Source organism: Petromyzon marinus, chromosome 43 (assembly GCF_048934315.1).
Source record: "Petromyzon marinus isolate PM22_M1 ecotype Great Lakes invasive population chromosome 43, UKy_Petmar_22M1.pri1.0, whole genome shotgun sequence".
Classification (NCBI taxonomy): Eukaryota; Metazoa; Chordata; class Hyperoartia; order Petromyzontiformes; family Petromyzontidae; genus Petromyzon; species Petromyzon marinus.
Window position 1 is genome coordinate 10590456 of NC_133709.1, and position 23010 is coordinate 10613465.

The window sequence follows — 23010 nt, forward strand, 5'->3', positions numbered from 1 at the left end:
ATACAAACTCCACTCACTCTGTAGAACAGGGGGAGATCACACAAACTCCACTCACTCTGTAGAACAGGGGGAGATCATACAAACTCCACTCACTCACTCTGTAGAACAGGGGGAGATCATACAAACTACACTCACTCTGTAGAACAGGGGGAGATCATACAAACTCCACTCACTCACTCTGTAGAACAGGGGGAGATCATACAAACTCCACTCACTCTGTAGAACAGGGGGAGATCATACAAACTTCACTCAGTCACTCACTCTGTAGAACACGGGGAGATCATACAAACTCCACTCACTCACTGTGTAGAACAGGGGGAGATCACACAAACTCCACTCACTCACTCTGTAGAACAGGGGGAGATCATACAAACTCCACTCACTCACTCTGTAGAACAGGGGGATATCATACAAACTCCACTCACTCTGTAGAACAGGGGGAGATCACACAAACTCCACTCACTCTGTAGAACAGGGGGAGATCATACAAACTCCACTCACTCACTCTGTAGAACAGGGGGAGATCATACAAACTACACTCACTCTGTAGAACAGGGGGAGATCATACAAACTCCACTCACTCTGTAGAACAGGGGGAGATCATACAAACTACACTCACTCTGTAGAACAGGGGGAGATCATACAAACTCCACTCACTCTGTAGAACAGGGGGAGATCATACAAACTCCACTCACTCACTCTGTAGAACAGGGGGAGATCATACAAACTCCACTCACTCTGTAGAACAGGGGGAGATCATACAAACTTCACTCAGTCACTCACTCTGTAGAACACGGGGAGATCATACAAACTCCACTCACTCACTCTGTAGAACAGGGGGAGATCACACAAACTCCACTCACTCACTGTGTAGAACAGGGGGAGATCATACAAACTCCACTCACTCTGTAGAACAGGGGGAGATCATACAAACTGCACTCACTCTGTAGAACAGGGGGAGATCATACAAACTCCACTCACTTACTGTGTAGAACAGGGGGAGATCATACAAACTCCACTCACTCACTCTGTAGAACAGGGGGAGATCATACAAACTCCACTCACTCACTCTGTAGAACAGGGGGAGATCATACAAACTCCACTCACTCTGTAGAACAGGGGGAGATCATACAAACTCCACTCACTCTGTAGAACAGGGGGAGATCATACAAACTCCACTCACTCACTGTGTAGAACAGGGGGAGATCATACAAACTCCACTCACTCACTCTGTAGAACAGGGGGAGATCATACAAACTCCACTCACTCACTCTGTAGAACAGGGGGAGATCATACAAACTCCACTCACTCTGTAGAACAGGGGGAGATCATACAAACTCCACTCACTCACTCTGTAGAACAGGGGGAGATCACACAAACTCCACTCACTCACTCTGTAGAACAGGGGGAGATCATACAAACTCCACTCACTCTGTAGAACAGGGGGAGATCATACGAACTATATTCACTCACTCTGTAGAACAGGGGGAGATCATACAAACTCCACTCACTCCCTCTGTAGAACAGGGGGAGATCATACAAACTCCACTCACACACTCTGTAGAACAGGGGGAGATCATACAAACTCCACTCACTCTGTAGAACAGGGGGAGATCACACAAACTCCACTCACTCACTCTGTAGAACAGGGGGAGATCATACAAATTCCACTCACTCCCTCTGTAGAACAGGGGGAGATCATACAAACTCCACTCACACACTCTGTAGAACAGGGGGAGATCATACAAACTCCACTCACTCTGTAGAACAGGGGGAGATCACACAAACTCCACTCACTCACTCTGTAGAACAGGGGGAGATCATACAAACTCCACTCACTCACTCTGTAGAACAGGGGGAGATCATACAAACTCCACTCACTCTGTAGAACAGGGGGAGATCACACAAACTCCACTCACTCACTCTGTAGAACAGGGGGAGATCATACAAACTCCACTCACTCACTCTGTAGAACAGGAGGAGATCATACAAACTACACTCGCTCACTCTGTAGAACAGGAGGAGACCACATAAACTCCACTCACTCTGTAGAACAGGAGGAGATCACACAAACTCCACTCACTCACTCTGTAGAACAGGGGGAGATCACACAAACTCCACTCACTCACTCTGTAGAACAGGAGGAGATCACATAAACTCCACTCACTCTGTAGAACAGGAGGAGATCACACAAACTCCACTCACTCACTCTGTAGAACAGGGGGAGATCACACAAACTCCACTCACTCACTCTGTAGAACAGGGGGAGATCATACAAACTCCACTCACTCACTCAGTAGAACAGGGGGAGATCATACAAACTCCACTCACTCTCTGTGTAGAACAGGGGGAGATCATACAAACTCCACTCTCTCTGTAGAACAGGGGGAGATCACACAAACTCCACTCACTCACTCTGTAGAACAGGGGGAGATCATACAAACTACACTCACTCACTCTGTAGAACAGGAGGAGATCACACAAACTCCACTCACTCACTCTGTAGAACAGGGGGAGATCACACAAACTCCACTCACTCACTCTGTAGAACAGGAGGAGATCACATAAACTCCACTCACTCTGTAGAACAGGAGGAGATCACACAAACTCCACTCACTCACTCTGTAGAACAGGGGGAGATCACACAAACTCCACTCACTCACTCTAGAACAGGGGGAGATCATACAAACTCCACTCACTCACTCAGTAGAACAGGGGGAGATCATACAAACTCCACTCACTCTCTGTGTAGAACAGGGGGAGATCATACAAACTCCACTCTCTCTGTAGAACAGGGGGAGATCACACAAACTCCACTCACTCACTCTGTAGAACAGGGGGAGATCATACAAACTACACTCACTCACTCTGTAGAACAGGAGGAGATCACACAAACTCCACCCAATCACTCTGTAGAACAGGAGGAGATCACACAAACTCCACTCACTCCCTCTGTAGAACAGGGGGAGATCATACAAACTCCACTCTCTCTGTAGAACAGGGGGAGATCACACAAACTCCACTCACTCCCTCTGTAGAACAGGGGGAGATCACACAAACTCCACTCACTCACTCTCTAGAACAGGGGGAGATCACACAAACTCCACTCACATTCTGCAGAACAGCAGCACCAGACCCGGCAGCCTTTGTCTCCCCTGTGCTGATGTCTTACACCCCGCACCAGGTGGTCATTTCAGTCTGAGTCGCCATAGGGGAGGCCCAGGACAGGTTCGGATAATCGTCACTGGTGTCAATTGGCCATGAGTTGAAATCGTACTCGGGTCACCGCTGCGCCACCGCTCCCCGGGACACCACCACGCACAGCTTCGTCACATAACAGTCGAGCAGATATTTTTAAATTTTATTCGCTGTACTCCGGCCAAAGTTATTGCATAACCACATTTTTGCACGATGTTTTCATCACATTCTCAGCACGTTTTTACAGCTCAAAAAAATGTAGGATCCAACCACCATCCCTTCCCCACAATTTGCATAGCATTGGTGTGACGTCAGGAGGATTGACGAAATCCCGAGGAGCCGTGGAAGTGGTTATCACAGAGCTAGCTTTGAGAACCCCCTGTCAAAGTTCACACGACCCCTGGTCCCACCGTCGTCTGAGGGGACTGCACTTTCCCCACTCGCAGTGGTTCACAGCTGACAGCCGGACCAACGGATTTTTATATTCTTGGTTCTTTCGGTAAAGTCACATAGAAGGGAAACAATAAAATAATAATTTTAAAAAATATTTATATAAAACAATAAAATCCTCACGACGTTTCGACTGCAGCACAAGCAATCATCATCAGGTGTGACAACCGCAGCAAGAAAATTTGAAAAAAGTGGCGTTTTGTTATTTTATTGTTTCCCATCTACGTGGCGGTGACTTTACCGAAAGAACCAAGAATATGAATCCCTGCAGTCGGGAAAGCTTTAAATCTAAATTCAACGGATTTTTGCTTAGTTTCTTTTTGATTTTGTGGCGGCTTACAAGGGGCCCTAAATGAGGTTTTTTTCCCCGCAGGATCGCCGGGAATTCTCGCCGTAGCCGGAGCGAGGAGCTGCTCAGTAATCCGGGAGAGCCTCAGAGTCCAGCCGCCTCCTCCTGCGGCTCGAGAGGAGCCAGTTGAGGCGGTGTGGGCACCCAGTAAGGATCTCACCACCCCCCCCCCCCCCCACTGGGTCTCTACCGGGCAGCAGCAACATCCCACTGGGTCGAGGAGCACGCTGCCGGAGGTGGGATGATGTCGCAAGGCTGGCCTGGGAACGCCTGGGAAGTCCCTGGGAAGAGCCAGAGTCTGTAAAGTAGTGTATAGTGTATAGTAGTAGTGTAGTATATAGTAGTGTATAGTAGTGTGTAGTGTATAGTAGTGTAGTATATAGTAGTGTATAGTAGTGTGTAGTGTATAGTAGTAGTGTAGTATATAGTAGTGTATAGTAGTGTGTAGTGTATAGTAGTGTATAGTAGTGTATAGTAGTGTGTAGTGTATAGTAGTGTAGTATATAGTAGTGTATAGTAGTGTGTAGTGTATAGTAGTGTGTAGTGTATAGTAGTAGTGTAGTATATAGTAGTGTATAGTAGTGTATAGTAGTGTATAGTAGTAGTGTAGTATATAGTAGTGTATAGTAGTGTATAGTAGTGTATAGTAGTGTGTAGTGTATAGTAGTGTAGTATATAGTAGTGTATAGTAGTGTGTAGTGTATAGTAGTAGTGTAGTATATAGTAGTGTATAGTAGTGTGTAGTGTATAGTAGTGTATAGTAGTGTATAGTAGTGTGTAGTGTATAGTAGTGTATAGTAGTGTAGTATATAGTAGTGTATAGTAGTGTATAGTAGTGTAGTATATAGTAGTGTATAGTAGTGTGTAGTGTATAGTAGTGTGTAGTGTATAGTAGTGTAGTATATAGTAGTGTATAGTAGTGTGTAGTATATAGGAGTGTATAGTAGTGTAGTGTATAGTGTATAGTCGTGTATAGTGTATATTAGTGTGTAGTGTATAGTAGTGTATAGTCGTGTATAGTGTATAGTAGTGTGTAGTGTATAGTAGTTGTAGTAGTGTAGTGTATAGTAGTGTTGTATATAGTAGTGTGTAGTGTATAGTAGTGTAGTGTATAGTCTTGTAGTGTATAGTCGTGTATAGTAGTGTGTAGTAGTGTGTAGTGTATAGTAGTGTATAGTCGTGTATAGTGTATAGTAGTGTGTTGTAGTGTATAGTAGTGTAGTATATAGTAGTGTATAGTAGTGTAGTACAGTGAGGGAAAAAAGTATTTGATCCCCTGCTGATTTTGTACGTTTGCCCACTGACAAAGAAATGATCAGTCTATAATTTTAATGGTAGGTTTATTTGAACAGTGATAGACAGAATAGCAACAAAATCCAGAAAAACGCATGTCAAAAATGTTATAAATTGATTTGCATTTTAATGAGGGAAATAAGTATTTGACCCCTCTGAAAAACATGACTTAGTACTTGGTGGCAAAACCCTTGTTGGCAATCACAGAGGTCAGACGTTTATAGTAGTTGGCCACCAGGTTTGCACATATCTCAGGAGGGATTTTGTCCCACTCCTCTTTACAGATCTTCTCCAAGTCATTAAGGTTTCGAGGCTGACGTTTGGCAACTCGAACCTTCAGCTCCCTCCACAGATTTTCTATGGGATTAAGGTCTGAAGACTGGCTAGGCCACTCCAGGACCTTAATGTGCTTCTTCTTGAGCCACTCCTTTGTTGCCTTGGCCATGTGTTTTGGGTCATTGTCATGCTGGAATACCCATCCACGACCCATTTTCAATGCCCTGGCTGAGGAAAGGAGTTCTCACCCAATATTTGACGGTACATGGCCCCGTCCCTCGTCCCTTTGATGCGGTGAAGTTGTCCTGTCCCCTTAGCAGAAAAACACCCCCAAAGCATGTTTCCACCTCCATGTTTGACGGTGGGGATGGTGTTCTTGGCATCATAGGCAGCATTCCTCCTCCTCCAAACACGGCAAGTTGAGTTGATGCCAAAGAGCTCCATTTTGGTCTCATCTGACCACAACACTTTCACCCAGTTGTCCTCTGAATCATTCAGATGTTCATTGGCAAACTTCAGATGGGCATGTATGTGCTTTCTTGAGCAGGGGGACCTTGTGGGCGCTGCAGGATTTCAGTCCTTCACAGCGTAGTGTCTTACCAATTGTTTTCTTGGTGACTATGGTCCCAGCTGCCTTGAGATCATTGACAAGATCCTCTCGTGTAGTTCTGGGCTGATTCCACATCGTTCTCATGATCATTGCAACTCCACAAGGTGAGATCTTGCATGGAGCCTTCCATTTGCGAATAATCGCACAAACTGTTGTCACCTTCTCACCAAGCTGCTTGGCAATGGTCTTGTAGCCCATTCCAGCCTTGTGTAGGTCTACAATCTTGTCCCTGACATCCTTGGAGAGCTCTTTGGTCTTGGCCATGGTGGAGAGTTTGGAATCTGATTGATTGATTGCTTCTGTGGACAGGTGCCTTTTATACAGGTAACAAGCTGAGATGAGGAGCACTCCCTTTAAGAGTGTGCTCCTAATCTCAGCTCGTTACCTGTATAAAAGACACCTGGGAGCCAGAAATCTTTCTGATTGAGAGGGGGTCAAATACTTATTTCCCTCATTAAAATGCAAATCAATTAACAACATTTTTGACATGCGTTTTTCTGGATTTTGTTGTTATTCTGTCTCTCATTGTTCAAATAAACCTCCCATTAAAATTATAGACTGATCATTTCTTTGTTAGTGGGCAAACGTACAAAATCAGCAGGGGATCAAATACTTTTTTCCCTCACTGCATATAGTAGTAGTGTGCAGTAGTGTGTAGTGTCTAGTAGTGTAGTGTATAGTAGTGTATAGTCGTGTATAGTGTATAGCAGTGTATAGTAGTGTGTAGTGTATAGTAGTGTAGTGTATAGAAGTGTAACGCCTGGGAATTTCCCAGGAAGAGCTAGAGTCTGTGTATAGTAGTGTATGGTGTATATAGTGGTGTAGTGTATAGTAGTGTATAGTGTAGTGTAGTAGTGTATAGTGTAGTAGTGTAAAGTAGTGTATAGTGTAGTAGTGTATAGTGTAGTGTAGTAGTGTATAGTGTAGTGTATAGTGTAGTGTAGTAGTTAGTGTGTAGTAGTATATAATGTAGTGTATATTAGTGTATAGTGTAGTGTAGTAGTTTATAGTGTAGTGTATAGTGTAGTAGTACATAGTGTAGTAGTACATAGTGTAGTAGTACATAGTGTAGTAGTACATAGTGTAGTGTAGTAGTGTATAGTGTAGTAGTATATAGTGTAGTGTATAGTAGTGTATAGTCTAGTGTAGTAGTATATAGTGTAGTGTATAGTGTAGTGTAGTCGTGTATAGTGTAGTAGTGTATAGTGTTGTGTAGTAGTGTATAGTGTAGTAGTATATAGTGTAGAGTGTAGTAGTGTATAGTGTAGTGTATAGTGTAGTGTATAGTGTAGTGTAGTAGTGTATAGTGTAGTAGCATATAGTTTAGTGTATTGCAGTGTAGTAGTGTATAGTGTAGTGTAGCAGTGTATAGTGTCGTAGTGTATAGTGTAGTAGTATATAGTGTAGTGTATAGTAGTGTATAGTCTAGTGTAGTAGTATATAGTGTAGTGTAGTAGTGTAGTATATAGTGTAGTAGTAAATAGTGTAGAGTGTAGTGGTGTATAGTGTAGTGTATAGTGTAGTGTAGTAGTGTATAGTGTAGTAGCATATAGTTTAGTGTATTGTAGTGTAGTAGTGTATAGTGTAGTGTAGCAGTGTATAGTGTCGTAGTGTATAGTGTAGTAGTATATAGTGTAGTGTATAGTAGTATATAGTCTAGTGTAGTAGTGTATAGTGTAGTAGTATATAGTGTAGTGTATAGTCTAGTGCAGTAGTATATAGTGTAGTGTAGTAGTGTATAGTGTAGTAGTGTATAGTGTAGTAGTGTATAGTGTAGTAGTATATAGTGTAGTAGTATGTGTAGAGTGTAGTAGTGTATAGTATAGTGTAGTAGTGTATAGTGTAGTAGTATATAGTGTAGTAGTATATAGTGTAGTGTATAGTAGTGTATAGTGTAGTGTAGTAGTATATAGAGTAGTAGTATATAGTGTAGTGTAGTAGTGCTAGAGTCCATTGCCAGGGAAAGGGAGGTGTGGACCGCCACAACCCTCGCCAGGACAAGCGGACTGAGCAAGGAACGAACTCTATTTATTCATTTCGGTATCGTTTTAAATCTCAGAGCTGGATATTATCCTCATGTGCAGAGCCAAACTGCATGTGATGAGGGTTAGAGACAATGAACTTGGCACACTTGCAAACTCGGGCTAATCACAACTCACGTCCATGTGTCAGTCTGTGGATCTCTATGGCAGACAGTGGATTTATATGCAGTACAGACAGTCCCCGACTTACGACGGTCCCCGACTTACGACGGTCCCCGACTTACGACGGTCCCCGACTTACGGTGGTCCCCGACTTACGATATTTCGATCTTATGATGGCGATTAGCGATGTGACAAAATTGTTAAATACTTTTAATTTCGCGCGGCAGGCAAACGCAGCAGCGTACTACGATGTACGATACTGTACTTTATCATCGCCATCCTCCTCTTCTGACAACTAAGTTCATGTAGCCATCAACAACCTAACATCGTTCAAGTATGCAGACGACGGACAGAATCTTGGTGAGAACATTTCGATTTAAAGCTTTCGTGACTGCAATGATTCACCTTCTTTGGTTCTTTCGGTAAAGTCACGTAGAATGAGAATACAATAATAAATTGATAAAATAAAATAACACAATAATATTCTCACGACGTTTCGACCACAACACAAGCGGCCTTCATCAGGTGAAGGGACGAGACTGTCTGGTAGGACAGCGCTGGAGTGAAAGAGCCACGTTCAGATCACGGCCTTTAAGCTGTGTGAGAGGAACAAAGCGCCTTGACAAAGGAATTAGCATATAATTTAGCATTGAAATGGCTGAATGATTAGCTTGTGACTGGTCACAGAAATAGCTATGTTAAAAGTTAAAGCATACACATCCGCAGAGGCACCCCTTGACAATGGAATTAGCATAGAATTTAGCATTGAAATAGCTGAGTGATTAGCTTGTAACTGCTCACAGAAATAGCTACGTTAAAGTCAGAGCATACACATTCACCGAGGCACTTAGTACAAATCAAACAGGAGAATTTAGCATTGAAATAACTAGGCGAATTTAGCATTGAAATGACTGAGTGATTAGATAGTGACTGGTCACAGAAATGACTATGTTGAAGTCAAGGCCTACACATCTGAGCTATTCACAGTACTATATAGTGAACCAATAAAAAACTAAAATATAAATTACCTTAATGTTATCAATAAACTCTATATTCTCCAATCAGCTAAGCTACCAACAATAAGTCGCTATATATCACAATGCTATATGGCGAAAAAATGGGTGGATTCTTACCCTCAACTTTAGCACCACGGATAGCTACGGGCCCCGTTCAGACGGACGAGTTCGTCCATGGTCGGAACAGAGGAGGGGGAGAGAGACAGCTGCGAGGCGCTATTATACTCCATGTTGTAAAACCATACCATTAACCGTGGTGTGAGAGGTATTAAGAGTCAATGCTGGCGAAAGAGCTGCGGTCTGAAGGTCATCGTAAAAATACAATTAATTAAGAACAGAAATGATTTAAAACATCTTTCCAGTGGTTACTAAGCCAGAATCCATCTTCTCGGTTGAAATTGTCTCTGTGCTTGTATATGTGAATGGCCTCATGAACGAATCTCTCATGGTAGCCGGTTGGTTTGCAAAGAACCTCCGTCTTGGAGAAGTCAATGTCATGTGAGCCCACTGAATTATAACAGTGATCTGCCACGGCAGAGGAGTTCGTCCTACCGTGTTTCAAGTCTGCTTTATGTTCGCGGATGCGGTCCGAGATATGTCTTTTGGTTTCTCCAATGTAGCTACTACCACAGAGGCACTTTAGTTTGTAAATGCCCGGGTACTGTATGTCTGGAACAGCATCTTTTACAGATGGAACTAAATCACGGATTTTATGTACTGTGTTGAATCGGACCTGGATCTTGTGTTTATTCAGAATTTTAGAGATCTTTTTAGTGACCCCTGCAATGTAGGGTAAGGTGATGGTTTTGAGTGGCTCCACAAGAGGATCCTTCTTCATGACTGGAGTGATGGCTTTGCGGATTGTGTAGTCGGAGTAGCCATTAGCCCTGAGAGCCTGGTGTACGTGCTTGAGTTCACTGGTAATGTGTTCCTGGTCGGAAATGCATTGGGCTCTATGGTATAGAGTCTTGATGAGGGAGTTCTTCTGGGATGGATGGTGGTGGGAATCCGGTTTCAAGTAAACATCTGTATGGGTAGCTTTCCTGTAGACAGAGTGGCTCATTGAACCATCAGGTCTCCTTTTAATTAAGACATCCAAAAAGGGTAGTTTGCCATCTTTTTCGACCTCCATGGTAAATCTGATGGCTGGGTGTATGGAATTGATGTGGTCGCGGAATTGGTCTAGAGCAGGCTGGCCATGTGGCCAGATGACAAAGGTGTCATCAACGTACCTCTTCCATAAGGTCGGGCGTAGAGTGGCAGGGTGGATGGCGTCAGTTTCAAATTTTTCCATGAATACGTTGGCTACAACCGGAGATAGGGGGGAGCCCATTGGGGTGCCCTCAGTTTGTTTGTAGAAAGTTCCATTCCAGGTGAAGTATGTGTTGGTTAAGCAATGTCTCACCAGGGGGGGTACATCAGTATGCAGTCCTTGATGAACCAGGTCTTCAATGATAGCGATGGTGTCAGGTACCGGGACTTTGGTGAACAAGGACACCACATCAAAACTGACAAGCAGGTCGTTTGGGGACAGGGAAATGCCTTTGATTGTCGATACCAGGTGAGTAGAATTTAGTACCGCAGAGGTGGTTTTTCCAGTGAAAGGTCGCAGTATATCAGCAAGAAAACGTGCCAGTTTGTAGGTGGGGGAGTTGATAGTAGAGACGATGGGACGAAGGGGTGTATCTTCTTTGTGTATCTTTGGAAGGCCATATAATCTTGGTGGTCTGGCAGCAGAGGGTTTCAACGAGAACTGTTTGATCTCATCAATTAATGCTGTTGAATCAGAGATGATTTTGTTCGTTTTGGTGACCAGGCTGTTGGTGGGATCTCTTTTTATTTTTGTATAGCTGCCATCGTTGAGTAGTTCTTGAATTTTGTTGTTATATTCTGTTTTGTCCATGATGACAGTGGCATTGCCTTTGTCGGCTGAGAGGACGACAATATCATCCCTCTTTTTTAATTGAGATAATTAAAAACGTTCGTCTTTGCTGATGTTGCTGGGTGGCAACTTAGTGTTTTTGAGGGTTGCAGCGATTTCAGATCTTGCTACGTCTGCAGAGATGTGACTCAAGCCCTTGAGTGCAACGTCGACATGGGCAATGATATCATTAACCGGTAAGTGTCTCGGTGTGACAGCAAAGTTTAGACCTTTAGCTAAAACGGATTTCAGACCATCAGAAATGGAACTGTTACTGCGATTAATTACGACTTTGTTGACGTCTATCTTTTCGGTGTGTGGATCCGATTTTTTGCTGGAGAGGTGATTGAATTTGGAAATCAAATTGTCCCTACATTTGTTCGACATAGTGGCAGCCGAAGAGGTAGTCATATTGTCTACATGTTCCCAATCCGATGTAGACATTGTTGCTGTCAATTTTAAGTGTGATTTGTAGAGTGTCTTGTCTAACTGATCGAGTTCGGTGCGTGTAAGTCTGATTTTTTCCGAGATAAGAGCGAAGCTAGTTCTAGCTAGAATTCGTTTTGCATTGAGAGAAGTTGCAACAGCAGAGGTTAGTGTAAATGCGGTTGGTATTACCTTAGAGTCACGGCATCTCTTCAGAAAGGTGAGAGACTCGATTAGTTGAGCCTTCTTATCCCGGAGTCTGTTGAATGATCTTAAGGATGTGTGGAATCCCTCCCCGTAGAGGCGGTTAAATTTCGATTTAAAGCTTTCGTGACTGCAATGATTCATCTTCTATGGTTCTTTCGGTAAAGTCACGTAGAATGAGAATAAAATAATAAATTGATAAAATAAAATAACACAATAATATTCTCACGACGTTTCGGCCACAACACAAGCGGCCTTCATCAGGTGAAGGGACGAGACTGTCTGGTAGGACAGCGCTGGAGTGAAAGAGCCACGTTCAGATCACGGCCTTTAAGCTGTGTAGGCCTTGACTTCAACATAGTCATTTCTGTGACCAGTCACTAGCTAATCACTCAGTTATTTCAATGCTAAATTCGCCTAGTTATTTCAATGCTAAATTCTCCTGTTTGATTTGTACTAAGTGCCTCGGTGAATGTGTATGCTCTGACTTTAACGTAGCTTTTTCTGTGAGCAGTTACAAGCTAATCACTCAGCTATTTCAATGCTAAATTCAATGCTAATTCCATTGTCAAGGGGTGCCTCTGCGGATGTGTATGCTTTAACTTAGCTATTTCAATGCTAAATTCTATGCTAATTCCTTTATCAAGGGGTGCATCTGCGGATGTGTATGCTTTAACTTTTAACATAGCTATTTCTGTGACCAGTCACAAGCTAATCATTCAGCCATTTCAATGCTAAATTTTATGCTAATTCCTTTGTCAAGGCGCTTTGTTCCTCTCACACAGCTTAAAGGCCGTAATCTGAACGTGGCTCTTTCATTCCAGCGCTGTCCTACCAGACAGTCTCGTCCCTTCACCTGATGAAGGCCGCTTGTGTTGTGGCCGAAACGTCGTGAGAATATCATTGTTATTTTATTTTATCAATTTATTATTTTATTCTCATTCTACGTGACTTTACCGAAATAACCAAAGAAGAAGTTGGTGAGAACAGTTTCAATATGATACGTTAAGATGCGTTCAATGCATGTATGATAACATAGCTTTAGCGATTTAATTTTAGGGTTACCACGATACTATACATACGTCAATGCATGTTAAAAGTTTTTGTTTTCATAGCAGATAGGATTGTTTCCTGAAAAAAACTTTCCATGAAATTGCAGTTCATATAGGTAGGCTAAGAATTGACCTTGTTTTTTTACTTTACATTTTACTGTGCAAAACAGGATTGTAATTAATAAATACATACGGTCTATAGTTTATACAGTACGGTACTGTAAATTTGCTCTGTTTTGCTAAATTATCACCATTCTTTAAGACTCCTGGGTAGGCTAGGCCATCTTCGACTTACGATATTTTCGACTTACGATATTTTCGACTTACGATATTTTCGACTTACGATGGGGTCGTCGTAACGCATCTCTGTCGTAAGTCGGGGACTACCTGTATAAGTAAACTGGGCTCTGCGTGCGTATATGGATGTCTATATGAGTCTATGGGTCTCTATGCGAGTCTATTGGTCTCTATGTATGTTCAGTATTTTTAACTTCTTTTACACCGTACGTAGCCAATCGTGCTCATGGGAGGTGCGGAGGACGGACAGCAAACTAAACGCAAAAAGCAGTTCTCAGGAAATGAGTTTGTCAATCGAGATGATTTAAAAGTGCAGAGCTCCGGCGGCTTTCTAATATCAGGAGGAGGAGCGTTCCAGACGGCCGCAGAAGCGCATCTGAACGTGTGCGATGCGGTAACTGTCTTTTTATTATTATTACACGCTTTTATTTAACTCACTTTCTGTTCAATTTTGATTTAAAGCTTTCGTGACTGCAGTGATTCATATTCTTGGTTCTTTCGGTAAAGTCACGTTGAAGGGAAGCAATAAAATAATAAAATATATATAAAACAATAAAAATTCTCACGACGTTTCGACCATAACACAAACGGTCACCTGATGACGACCGTTTGTGATATGGTCGAAACGTCGTGAGAATTTTTATTGTTTAAAAAAACTTTATTATTTTATTGCTTCCCTTCAACGTGACTTTACCGAAAGAACTAAGCATATGTATCACTGTCTGTTGTTGTTGTATCCTCAAATCTTGTAACTCAATTTTAACCCACTTTCCCAATGTGGTATCGACTGCAAACTTGGTATACTTATGTCTTACTGATGACAATACTATATTCTATAAAATAAGCCAATTATTTTTAAACAATCTTTATTTATTTATTATGTTTCGGCTTGGGTTTTAATTGTCCACGCTCAACTGACGTTGGCTGTAAATCACCACGGGTCCCCTTGCGTTGTGGCCAAGCTTCGGGGCCACTTCCTGAAGTCGTGGAGTTCTGCCATTACTAGTACGGTACATTTCATTAAAGCGTGGTTTAAAAAAAAAAAGTTTTCAAAAAATATTACTTATTCGATGGTTAGCAGTCAAAAGCGACTGTGGCTGCTGCGAGGATGATAACCGTAGTTGGTGTGATGATGGTTTCTGCTCCTTGACGAGATGATCGAGCTGTTGCAGTAACCGTGGTTCATCTGTGGCGAGCACCTTTTGGGGGGGGGGTGGTCTCCACGCAAGTCAACGGTCACTGGCAAGAGACCCGTCACTGAAACCTCGCTACGATCGAGAACCCCCGCTTGAAATTAAGGTGGCCTGCGTGGGTTGCCGAGACTGACCCCCCCGACCCCACCCCACCCTGACCCACCAGCTACCGCGCATGGCTCGAATTCCTGCGGCACTCCGAGTCATTGCTATCCTGCCCCCCGGCTCACCGTGGAATTCAAACAATGGGCGTCGCACGTGTCGTCTGTGTGTGTCTGTGTGTGTCTGTGTGTGTCTGTGTGTGTGCGTGTGTGTCTGTGTGTGTCTGTGTGTGTCTGTGTGTGTCTGTGTGTGTGTCTGTGTGTGTGTCTGTGTGTGTCTGTGTGTGTGTCTGTGTGTGTCTGTGTGTGTCTGTGTGTGTCTGTGTGTGTGCGTGTGTGTGTCTGTGTGTGTGCGTGTGTGTGTGTGTCTGTGTGTGTCTGTGTGTGTCTGTGTGTGTCTGTGTGTGTGTCTGTGTGTGTCTGTGTGTGTGTCTGTGTGTGTGTGTCTGTGTGTGTCTGTGTGTGTCTGTGTGTGTCTGTGTGTGTGTGTCTGTGTGTGTCTGTGTGTGTCTGTGTGTGTCTGTGTGTGTCTGTGTGTGTCTGTGTGTGTGTCTGTGTGTGTCTGTGTGTGCTGCGTGTCTGTGTGTGTCTGTGTGTGTCTGTGTGTGCTGCGTGTCTGTGTGTGTCTGTGTGTGTCTGTGTGTGTCTGTGTGTGTCTGTGTGTGTGTGTCTGTGTGTGTCTGTGTGTGTCTGTGTGTGTGTGTCTGTGTGTGTCTGTGTGTGTCTGTGTGTGTCTGTGTGTGTCTGTGTGTGTCTGTGTGTGTGTCTGTGTGTGTCTGTGTGTGCTGCGTGTCTGTGTGTGTCTGTGTGTGTCTGTGTGTGCTGCGTGTCTGTGTGTGTCTGTGTGTGTCTGTGTGTGTCTGTGTGTGTCTGTGTGTGTCTGTGTGTGTGCGTGGGGAACGGTGGCGTGGCAGTCAGCTACGCTGCGCTGCAAACCCGGCGACCAAAGTTCGATTTCAGCTCACGGTCAACACCGGTAAAGATTATCTGAACCGGTCCTGGGCCTCCCCTCGGTCGACTCGGCCTCAAATGAGTACCTGGTGCGTGTGTAGTAAACATCGCCACTGGGGAGACAAAGGCGGCCGGGCGTGGTTGCTGGCCACCCACCCGCTCGCGTGCCGTGCCGGCCTTCATAGGTGCTCGCTAACAGCACTTGCCCCAACAGTCTGTTAAGGCAATACGGGGGATCTTTGTCTTCTTTGGTTCTTTCGGTAAAGTCACGTAGAATGAGAATAAAATAATAAAATAAAATCAAATAAGACAATAACATTTTCACGACAGTTCTGTTCTTTCACCTGATGACTTTACCGAAAGAACCAAAAAAGATTAATCCTTGCAGTCACGAAAGCTTAAAATCGAAAGATCTTTGTCTTGTATTTGGCGCCACAGAGGCAAGATGTACGCTACCTCACCTGGCATACAGGAGGTCGTGGGTTCGATCCCGACCACTGACGCCTGCTGCTCATTTGTACAATGTCTCTCTCCCCTTTGGTCCCGTGGATTTCTATCCGGCTCCTCCGGTTTCTCCCATCCCCACATTGAGAATCAACGTCGCGCATTTAGAGAATTCGGCTGCTACACATGTCCACACGATGATGAGTCCACTTCCTCGAGCTGTCGTTTGCGATAGCCAAGGTGGTCGCTTCTGAAATGAGTAATATTTTAAAATATATTTTTTTAAAAACCACGCTTTCATTAAACGTACCGTACTCGTAATGGCAAAACTCCACGAGTCCAGGAAGTGGCCCCGAAGCTTGGCACAACGTAAGGGGGCCCGTGGTGACTTACAGCCAACGTAACATATATAAAAAGAAGATGGTTGAAAGATGTGTTTTTAATTTTAAATGACAGAATACAGTATTGTCATCAGTATGGCACAAGTATACCAGGTTTGCAGTCGATACCACATTGGGAAGTGGGTTACAATTGAGTTACAGCGGTACCTCGGTATATGTCGTTTATTCATTCCAGAAGGTAGGAGGACTTGTACCGAAAATGACGAATATACCAAACTTTTTTAGTTCCCATAAGAAATAAATGGAAAGGAAACAATTCGTTCCAGAGTATAAGAAATTTTATTTTATATGGCATATTAAACATTAATGGGGGTTGTATAACATAATGTAGACACTACTTATTACTAAAATGCATACACACATTAGAATAAATGCATAAATAAATTAAATAAATGGCAAAAAACACGTGCAAATTCACAGTTCTAGCAAGGGTTGTGCACTGAACGAGATCTACAGGCAGACTGAGGAGCGGCGCTTTGTCTCGGTCGTGAACGGGGTCTACGCGGGTACGCGGTGACTCATCCCGACCCATACAAGTTTTAGCAAGCGCCTCGTACCCCAAGCAAGACGTCGTACCCCAAGCAAGACGTCATATCACAAGACGTCATATCACAAGACGTCGTATCCCAAGACGTCGTACCCCAAGACGTCGTGTCACAAGCAAGACGTCGTACCCCAAGACGTCATATCCCAAGCAAGACGTCGTACCCCAAGACGTCGTATCCCAAGACGTCGTATCCCAAGACGTCGTATCCCAAGACGTCGTGTCACAAGCAAGACGTCGTACCCCAAGACGTCATATCCCAAGCAAGACGTCGTACCCCAAGACGTCGTATCCCAAGACGTCGTATCCCAAGACGTCGTATCCCAAGCAAGACGTCGTATCCCAAGACATTTTTTTCTCGTCAAAACACGACGTATACCAAATTCGCCGTATTCCAAAGCGGTCGTATACCGAGGTATGACTGTACAAGATTTGAGTATACGACAACAACAACAACAGACAGAGTGAGTTAAATAAAAGCCTGTAATAAAACAAATATCTACATAACTTAGTGGGGCCTTACCCTGGCCAAATAAACACAAAATGCATCTGCACGTCTCTCAAAGTGCACCTGGCCTGGCACAGTCGTCACCGACACTTAGTGGCGAATGTCGGGTATTGGTATTGGCGTGTCTCCGTGTCTCTCTCTGTGTGTGTCTCTCTCTGTGTGTGTCTCTCTCTCTGTGTGTCTCTCTCTCTGTGTGTCTCTCTCTCTGTGTGTCTCTCTCTGTGTGTGTGTGTCTCTCTCTGTGTGTGTCTCTCTCTGTGTGTGTCTCTCTCTCTCTCTCTGTGTCTCTCTCTCTCTGTGTGTCTCTCTCTGTGTGTGTCTCTCTCTGTGTGTCTCTCTCTGTGTGTGTGTCTCTCTCTGTGTGTGTGTCTCTCTCTGTGTGTGTGTCTCTCTCTGTGTGTGTCTCTCTCTCTGTGTGTCTCTCTGTGTCTCTCTCTCTGTGTGTCTCTCTCTCTCTGTGTGTCTCTCTCTGTGTGTCTCTCTCTCTCTGTGTGTCTCTCTCTGTGTGTGTCTCTCTCTCTGTGTGTCTCTCTCTGTGTGTCTCTCTCTCTCTCTGTGTCTCTCTCTCTGTGTGTGTCTCTCTCTCTCTCTGTGTGTCTCTCTCTCTCTCTGTGTGTGTCTCTCTCTCTGTGTGTGTCTCTCTCTCTCTCTGTGTGTCTCTCTCTCTGTGTGTGTCTCTCTCTGTGTGTGTGTCTCTCTCTCTCTACGGCTTCCGTCTCACACGCTACGAGTCGAGCTGCAGCGATCGCTACGAATGCCACCGACCGTATGCTGGCACGGCACGGCCACCAATCCCACAGCGGCAGCGTGGCCCCCAACTCAAAGTCGGGATTGCTGAAGAAGCTCTCCGTCGACTCCCTCTTGGTCCCTCTCTTCCCACTCCACCACCACCACCTCATCACGCTCTACATCCTCTTCCTCCTCTTTCGCTCCCAACCTCTGCTTGGCTCACAGGGCTATACCTAATAAATGAAACTTGAAACTTGCTTGCCACCTCTTCCTTTATTCCTCCTTCTACCACTCATCCTCCTATCCCTCCTCCTCTTCCTGCTCATCCCTCCCCCCTCCCCTTCCTCCTGCTTCCCCTCCATTCTATATTCTCTTCCTTGCTCTCCTCCACCTCCTCATACCGCTCCTCCTTCCTCACCTCGTCCTCCTCCCTCACCTCGTCCTCCTCCCTCTGTCCCTCTCCCTCTCCTCCTCCCTCCCCCCGATGTCCCCTGCAGGTCTCCCGCGTGACGCTCGGAGCGAGCAGCGAGAGCACCCGGACCGGTTCCTCCACGTGCCCCACCGTGGACCATGGCGCCCGTGCTCCTCGGAGTTGGAGGAGCCCAGTTCGAGCCCTGGGTGACGGTGGTTGCGCTGCTGGGAGCGCTGGCATCTCTGGGGGTTGTGCTGTTTGCGTGCATTGACTGCTTAAGGTGAGCGGTGCTGTGGGCGAGCGGCGCTGTGGGCGAGTGTTTCTGTGGGTGTGGGCTGAGTGAGTGGTTTTGCGGGCGAGTGTTTCTGTGGGTGTGGGCTGAGTGAGTGTTTCTGTGGGCGAGTGTTTCTGTGGGTGTGGGCTGAGTGAGTGGTTTTACGGGCGAGTGTTTCTGTGGGCGAGTGTTTCTGTGGGTGTGGGCTGAGTGAGTGGTTTTGCGGGCGAGTGTTTCTGTGGGTGTGGGCTGAATGAGTGGTTTTGCAGGCGAGTGTTTCTGTGGGCGAGTGTTTCTGTGGGCGAGTGTTTCTGTGGGTGTGGGCTGAGTGAGTTGTTTTTCAGGCGAGTGTTTCTGTGGGCGAGTGTTTCTGTGGGTGTGAGCTGAGTGAGTGGTTTTGCGGGCGAGTGTTTCTGTGGGTGTGGGCTGAGTGAGTGGTTTTGCGGGCGAGTGTTTCTGTGGGCGAGTGTTTCTGTGGGTGTGGGCTGAGTGAGTGGTTTTACGGGCGAGTGTTTCTGTGGGCGAGTGTTTCTGTGGGTGTGGGCTGAGTGAGTGTTACTGTGGGCGAGTGTTTCTGTGGGTGTGGGCTGAGTGAGTGGTTTTGCGGGCGAGTGTTTCTGTGGGCGAGTGTTTCTGTGGGTGTGGGCTGAGTGAGTGGTTTTACGGGCGAGTGTTTCTGTAGGCGAGTGTTTCTGTGGGTGTGGGCTGAGTGAGTGGTTTTGCGGGCGAGTGTTTCTGTGGGTGTGGGCTGAGTGAGTGGTTTTTCAGGCGAGTGTTGGCGGAGAGAGACGCTATCTTGGTGGCTCTGCGACTTAAATACAGAACAGAGTTGATTTCAGCCGATGTCATCATTCGCGCCATTGGGGAGATCATCGGAAAACAAAATCGTGAGCCGATCACCTCCATTCCTATTGCAGTGTCCTTCACGTTTGGGAAAGAAAAAAAACCTATTTAATTAATGTATCTTTACACATCCCATCAGACACGCGTGCACGGCCTTAATTGTGGGAGTGCATCATTTCAGCAGAATTGGTTCAATGCAAGAAAAACTCTGGACTGCTTTTCAACATTCAGTGTCTCATCAGCAGTCAGACTTGCTTGACTCAAAGCTGGCGAACTGCCCAGATGTTTATAGGGAAGGGCCCTTGCTGTGTGTTAGACATTGGTCCCCAGTTCTACGCAAACCCCCACAACATTATACACAACACAAAATCATTGGCATCGTGCATACACACTCCGAGAAGGTGGTGCAGCTGTTGGGATGTGTAATTTTATATATATATATAAAATGTATTTACTTATTACACGTAGGGAGACGAAGACTCCGAATCCACGGCCCACCGGCTACAGTCGACACATCGACCCAGCAAATATATATTTGTGTGGAACGTGAATCCCCGATTGACAGTAAGGAGAATGACGAGGCGCGTGTGATAGAATAGCCTTCCTTTACATGTATGTACGTACGTGTATGTACAGTGAAAACCTTGGATTGCGAGTAACTTGGTCTACGATTGTGTTTTGCAAGACGAGCAAATTTTTTTAAATAAATAATAATTTGATAAACGAGCGATGTCTTGCAATACGAGCAGTACGTACACAGGACACGCTTTGTCTGCCGAGCGTCACGTGATTACAACTGAGCCAATGGTTCTTCTCTCTCTTTCGCTGCGGGATTGTGGGTAATCGTCTCGCATGCTCGGTCTCAGTTGGCGTGCCTCACTCGTATAGTCAACATCCATGCGAGCGTATACTGTTTACTATAGTACTATAGTGCTGTGACCACGTGTATACTGTTTACTATAGTACTATAGTGTTGTGACCACGTGTATACTGTTTACTATAGTGTTGTGACCACGTGTATACTGTTTACTATAGTGTTGTGACCACGTGTATACTGTTTACTACAGTACTATAATGTTGTGACCACGTGTATACTGTTTACTACAGTACTATAGTGTTGTGACCACGTGTATACTGTTTACTACAGTACTATAGTTTTGTGACCACGTGTATACTGTTTACTACAGTACTATAGTGTTGTGACCACGTGTATACTGTTTACTACAGTACTATAGTGTTGTGACCACGTGTATGCTGTTTACTAAGTACTATAGTGTTGTGACCACGTGTGTACTGTTTACTATAGTGTTGTGACCACGTGTATACTGTTTACTATAGTACTATAGTGTTGTGACCACGTGTATACTGTTTACTATAGTACTATAGTGTCGTGACCACGTGTATACTGTTTACTACAGTACTATAGTGTTGTGACCACGTGTATACTGTTTACTACAGTACTATAGTGTTGTGACCACGTGTATACTGTTTACTACAGTACTATAGTGTTGTGACCACGTGTATACCGTTTACTACAGTGTTGTGACCACGTGTATACTGTTTACTACAGTACTATAGTGTTGTGACCACGTGTATACTGTTTACTATAGTGCTATAGTGTTGTGACCACGTGTATACTGTTTACTATAGTACTATAGTGTTGTGACCACGTGTATACTGTTTACTACAGTGTTGTGACCACGTGTATACTGTTTACTACAGTACTATAGTGTTGTGACCACGTGTATACTGTTTACTATAGTGCTATAGTGTTGTGACCACGTGTATACTGTTTACTATAGTGTTGTGACCACCTGTATACTGTTTACTATAGTACTATAGTGTTGTGACCACGTGTATACTGTTTACTACAGTACTATAGTGTTGTGACCACGTGTATACTGTTTACTATAGTGTCGTGACCACGTGTATACTGTTTACTATAGTACTATAGTATTGTGACCACGTGTATACTGTTTACTACAGTACTATAGTGTTGTGACCACGTGTATACTGTTTACTACAGTACTATAGTGTTGTGACCACGTGTATACTGTTTACTACAGTACTATAGTGTTGTGACCACGTGTATACTGTTTACTATAGTGCTATAGTGTTGTGACCACGTGTATACTGTTTACTATAGTGTTGTGACCACGTGTATACTGTTTACTACAGTACTATAGTGTTGTGACCACGTGTATACTGTTTACTATAGTACTATAGTGTTGTGACCACGTGTATACTGTTTACTATAGTGTTGTGACCACGTGTATACTGTTTACTACAGTGTTGTGACCACGTGTATACTGTTTACTACAGTACTATAGTGTTGTGACCACGTGTATACTGTTTACTATAGTGCTATAGTGTTGTGACCACGTGTATACTGTTTACTATAGTGTTGTGACCACCTGTATACTGTTTACTATAGTACTATAGTGTTGTGACCACGTGTATACTGTTTACTACAGTACTATAGTGTTGTGACCACGTGTATACTGTTTACTATAGTGTCGTGACCACGTGTATACTGTTTACTATAGTACTATAGTATTGTGACCACGTGTATACTGTTTACTACAGTACTATAGTGTTGTGACCACGTGTATACTGTTTACTACAGTACTATAGTGTTGTGACCACGTGTATACTGTTTACTACAGTACTATAGTGTTGTGACCACGTGTATACTGTTTACTATAGTGCTATAGTGTTGTGACCACGTGTATACTGTTTACTATAGTGTTGTGACCACGTGTATACTGTTTACTACAGTACTATAGTGTTGTGACCACGTGTATACTGTTTACTATAGTACTATAGTGTTGTGACCACGTGTATACTGTTTACTATAGTGTTGTGACCACGTGTATACTGTTTACTATAGTACTATAGTGTTGTGACCACGTGTATACTGTTTACTATAGTACTATAGTGTTGTGACCACGTGTATACTGTTTACTATAGTGTTGTGACCACGTGTATACTGTTTACTACAGTACTATAGTGTTGTGACCACGTGTATACTGTTTACTACAGTACTATAGTGTTGTGACCACGTGTATACTGTTTACTACAGTACTATAGTGTTGTGACCACGTGTGTGTGCGTAAAGCATGTTTTTATTTTGTGTCCAAGTGTAGTGACTTGTTTAGCAACTATACTGCAAGTGAAAGTCGTCCTACACAATAACCCTCCTCTCTCTCGTCTCCCTCACACCAGCCACGATTAAATGTAATTAATAAATTTGATTACTTTATATTAAATTTAGATAATAAAAAGAAATAAAAGTTATTTTGTATTAATCATTTTTATATGAACACAGTATTTTTGGGTTGTGGAACGAATCATCTGAGTTTCCATGATTTCTT

General features: G+C 44.1%; 1 protein-coding gene across 3 annotated transcripts in view; it reads left to right on the forward strand.

The window, feature by feature from the left end:
- Positions 1–23010, forward strand: part of LOC116951372 (uncharacterized) — a 47827-nt gene that overhangs the window by 8596 nt on the left and 16221 nt on the right. For all 3 annotated transcript variants that reach the window (XM_076073826.1, XM_032969905.2, XM_032969904.2), the window contains exons 2-3: positions 4022–4144; positions 18605–18799. In XM_076073826.1, the coding sequence (XP_075929941.1) occupies positions 18678–18799 (122 nt within the window). In that variant the 5' untranslated portion in view covers positions 4022–4144; positions 18605–18677. The remainder of the gene's footprint in view (positions 1–4021; positions 4145–18604; positions 18800–23010) is intronic.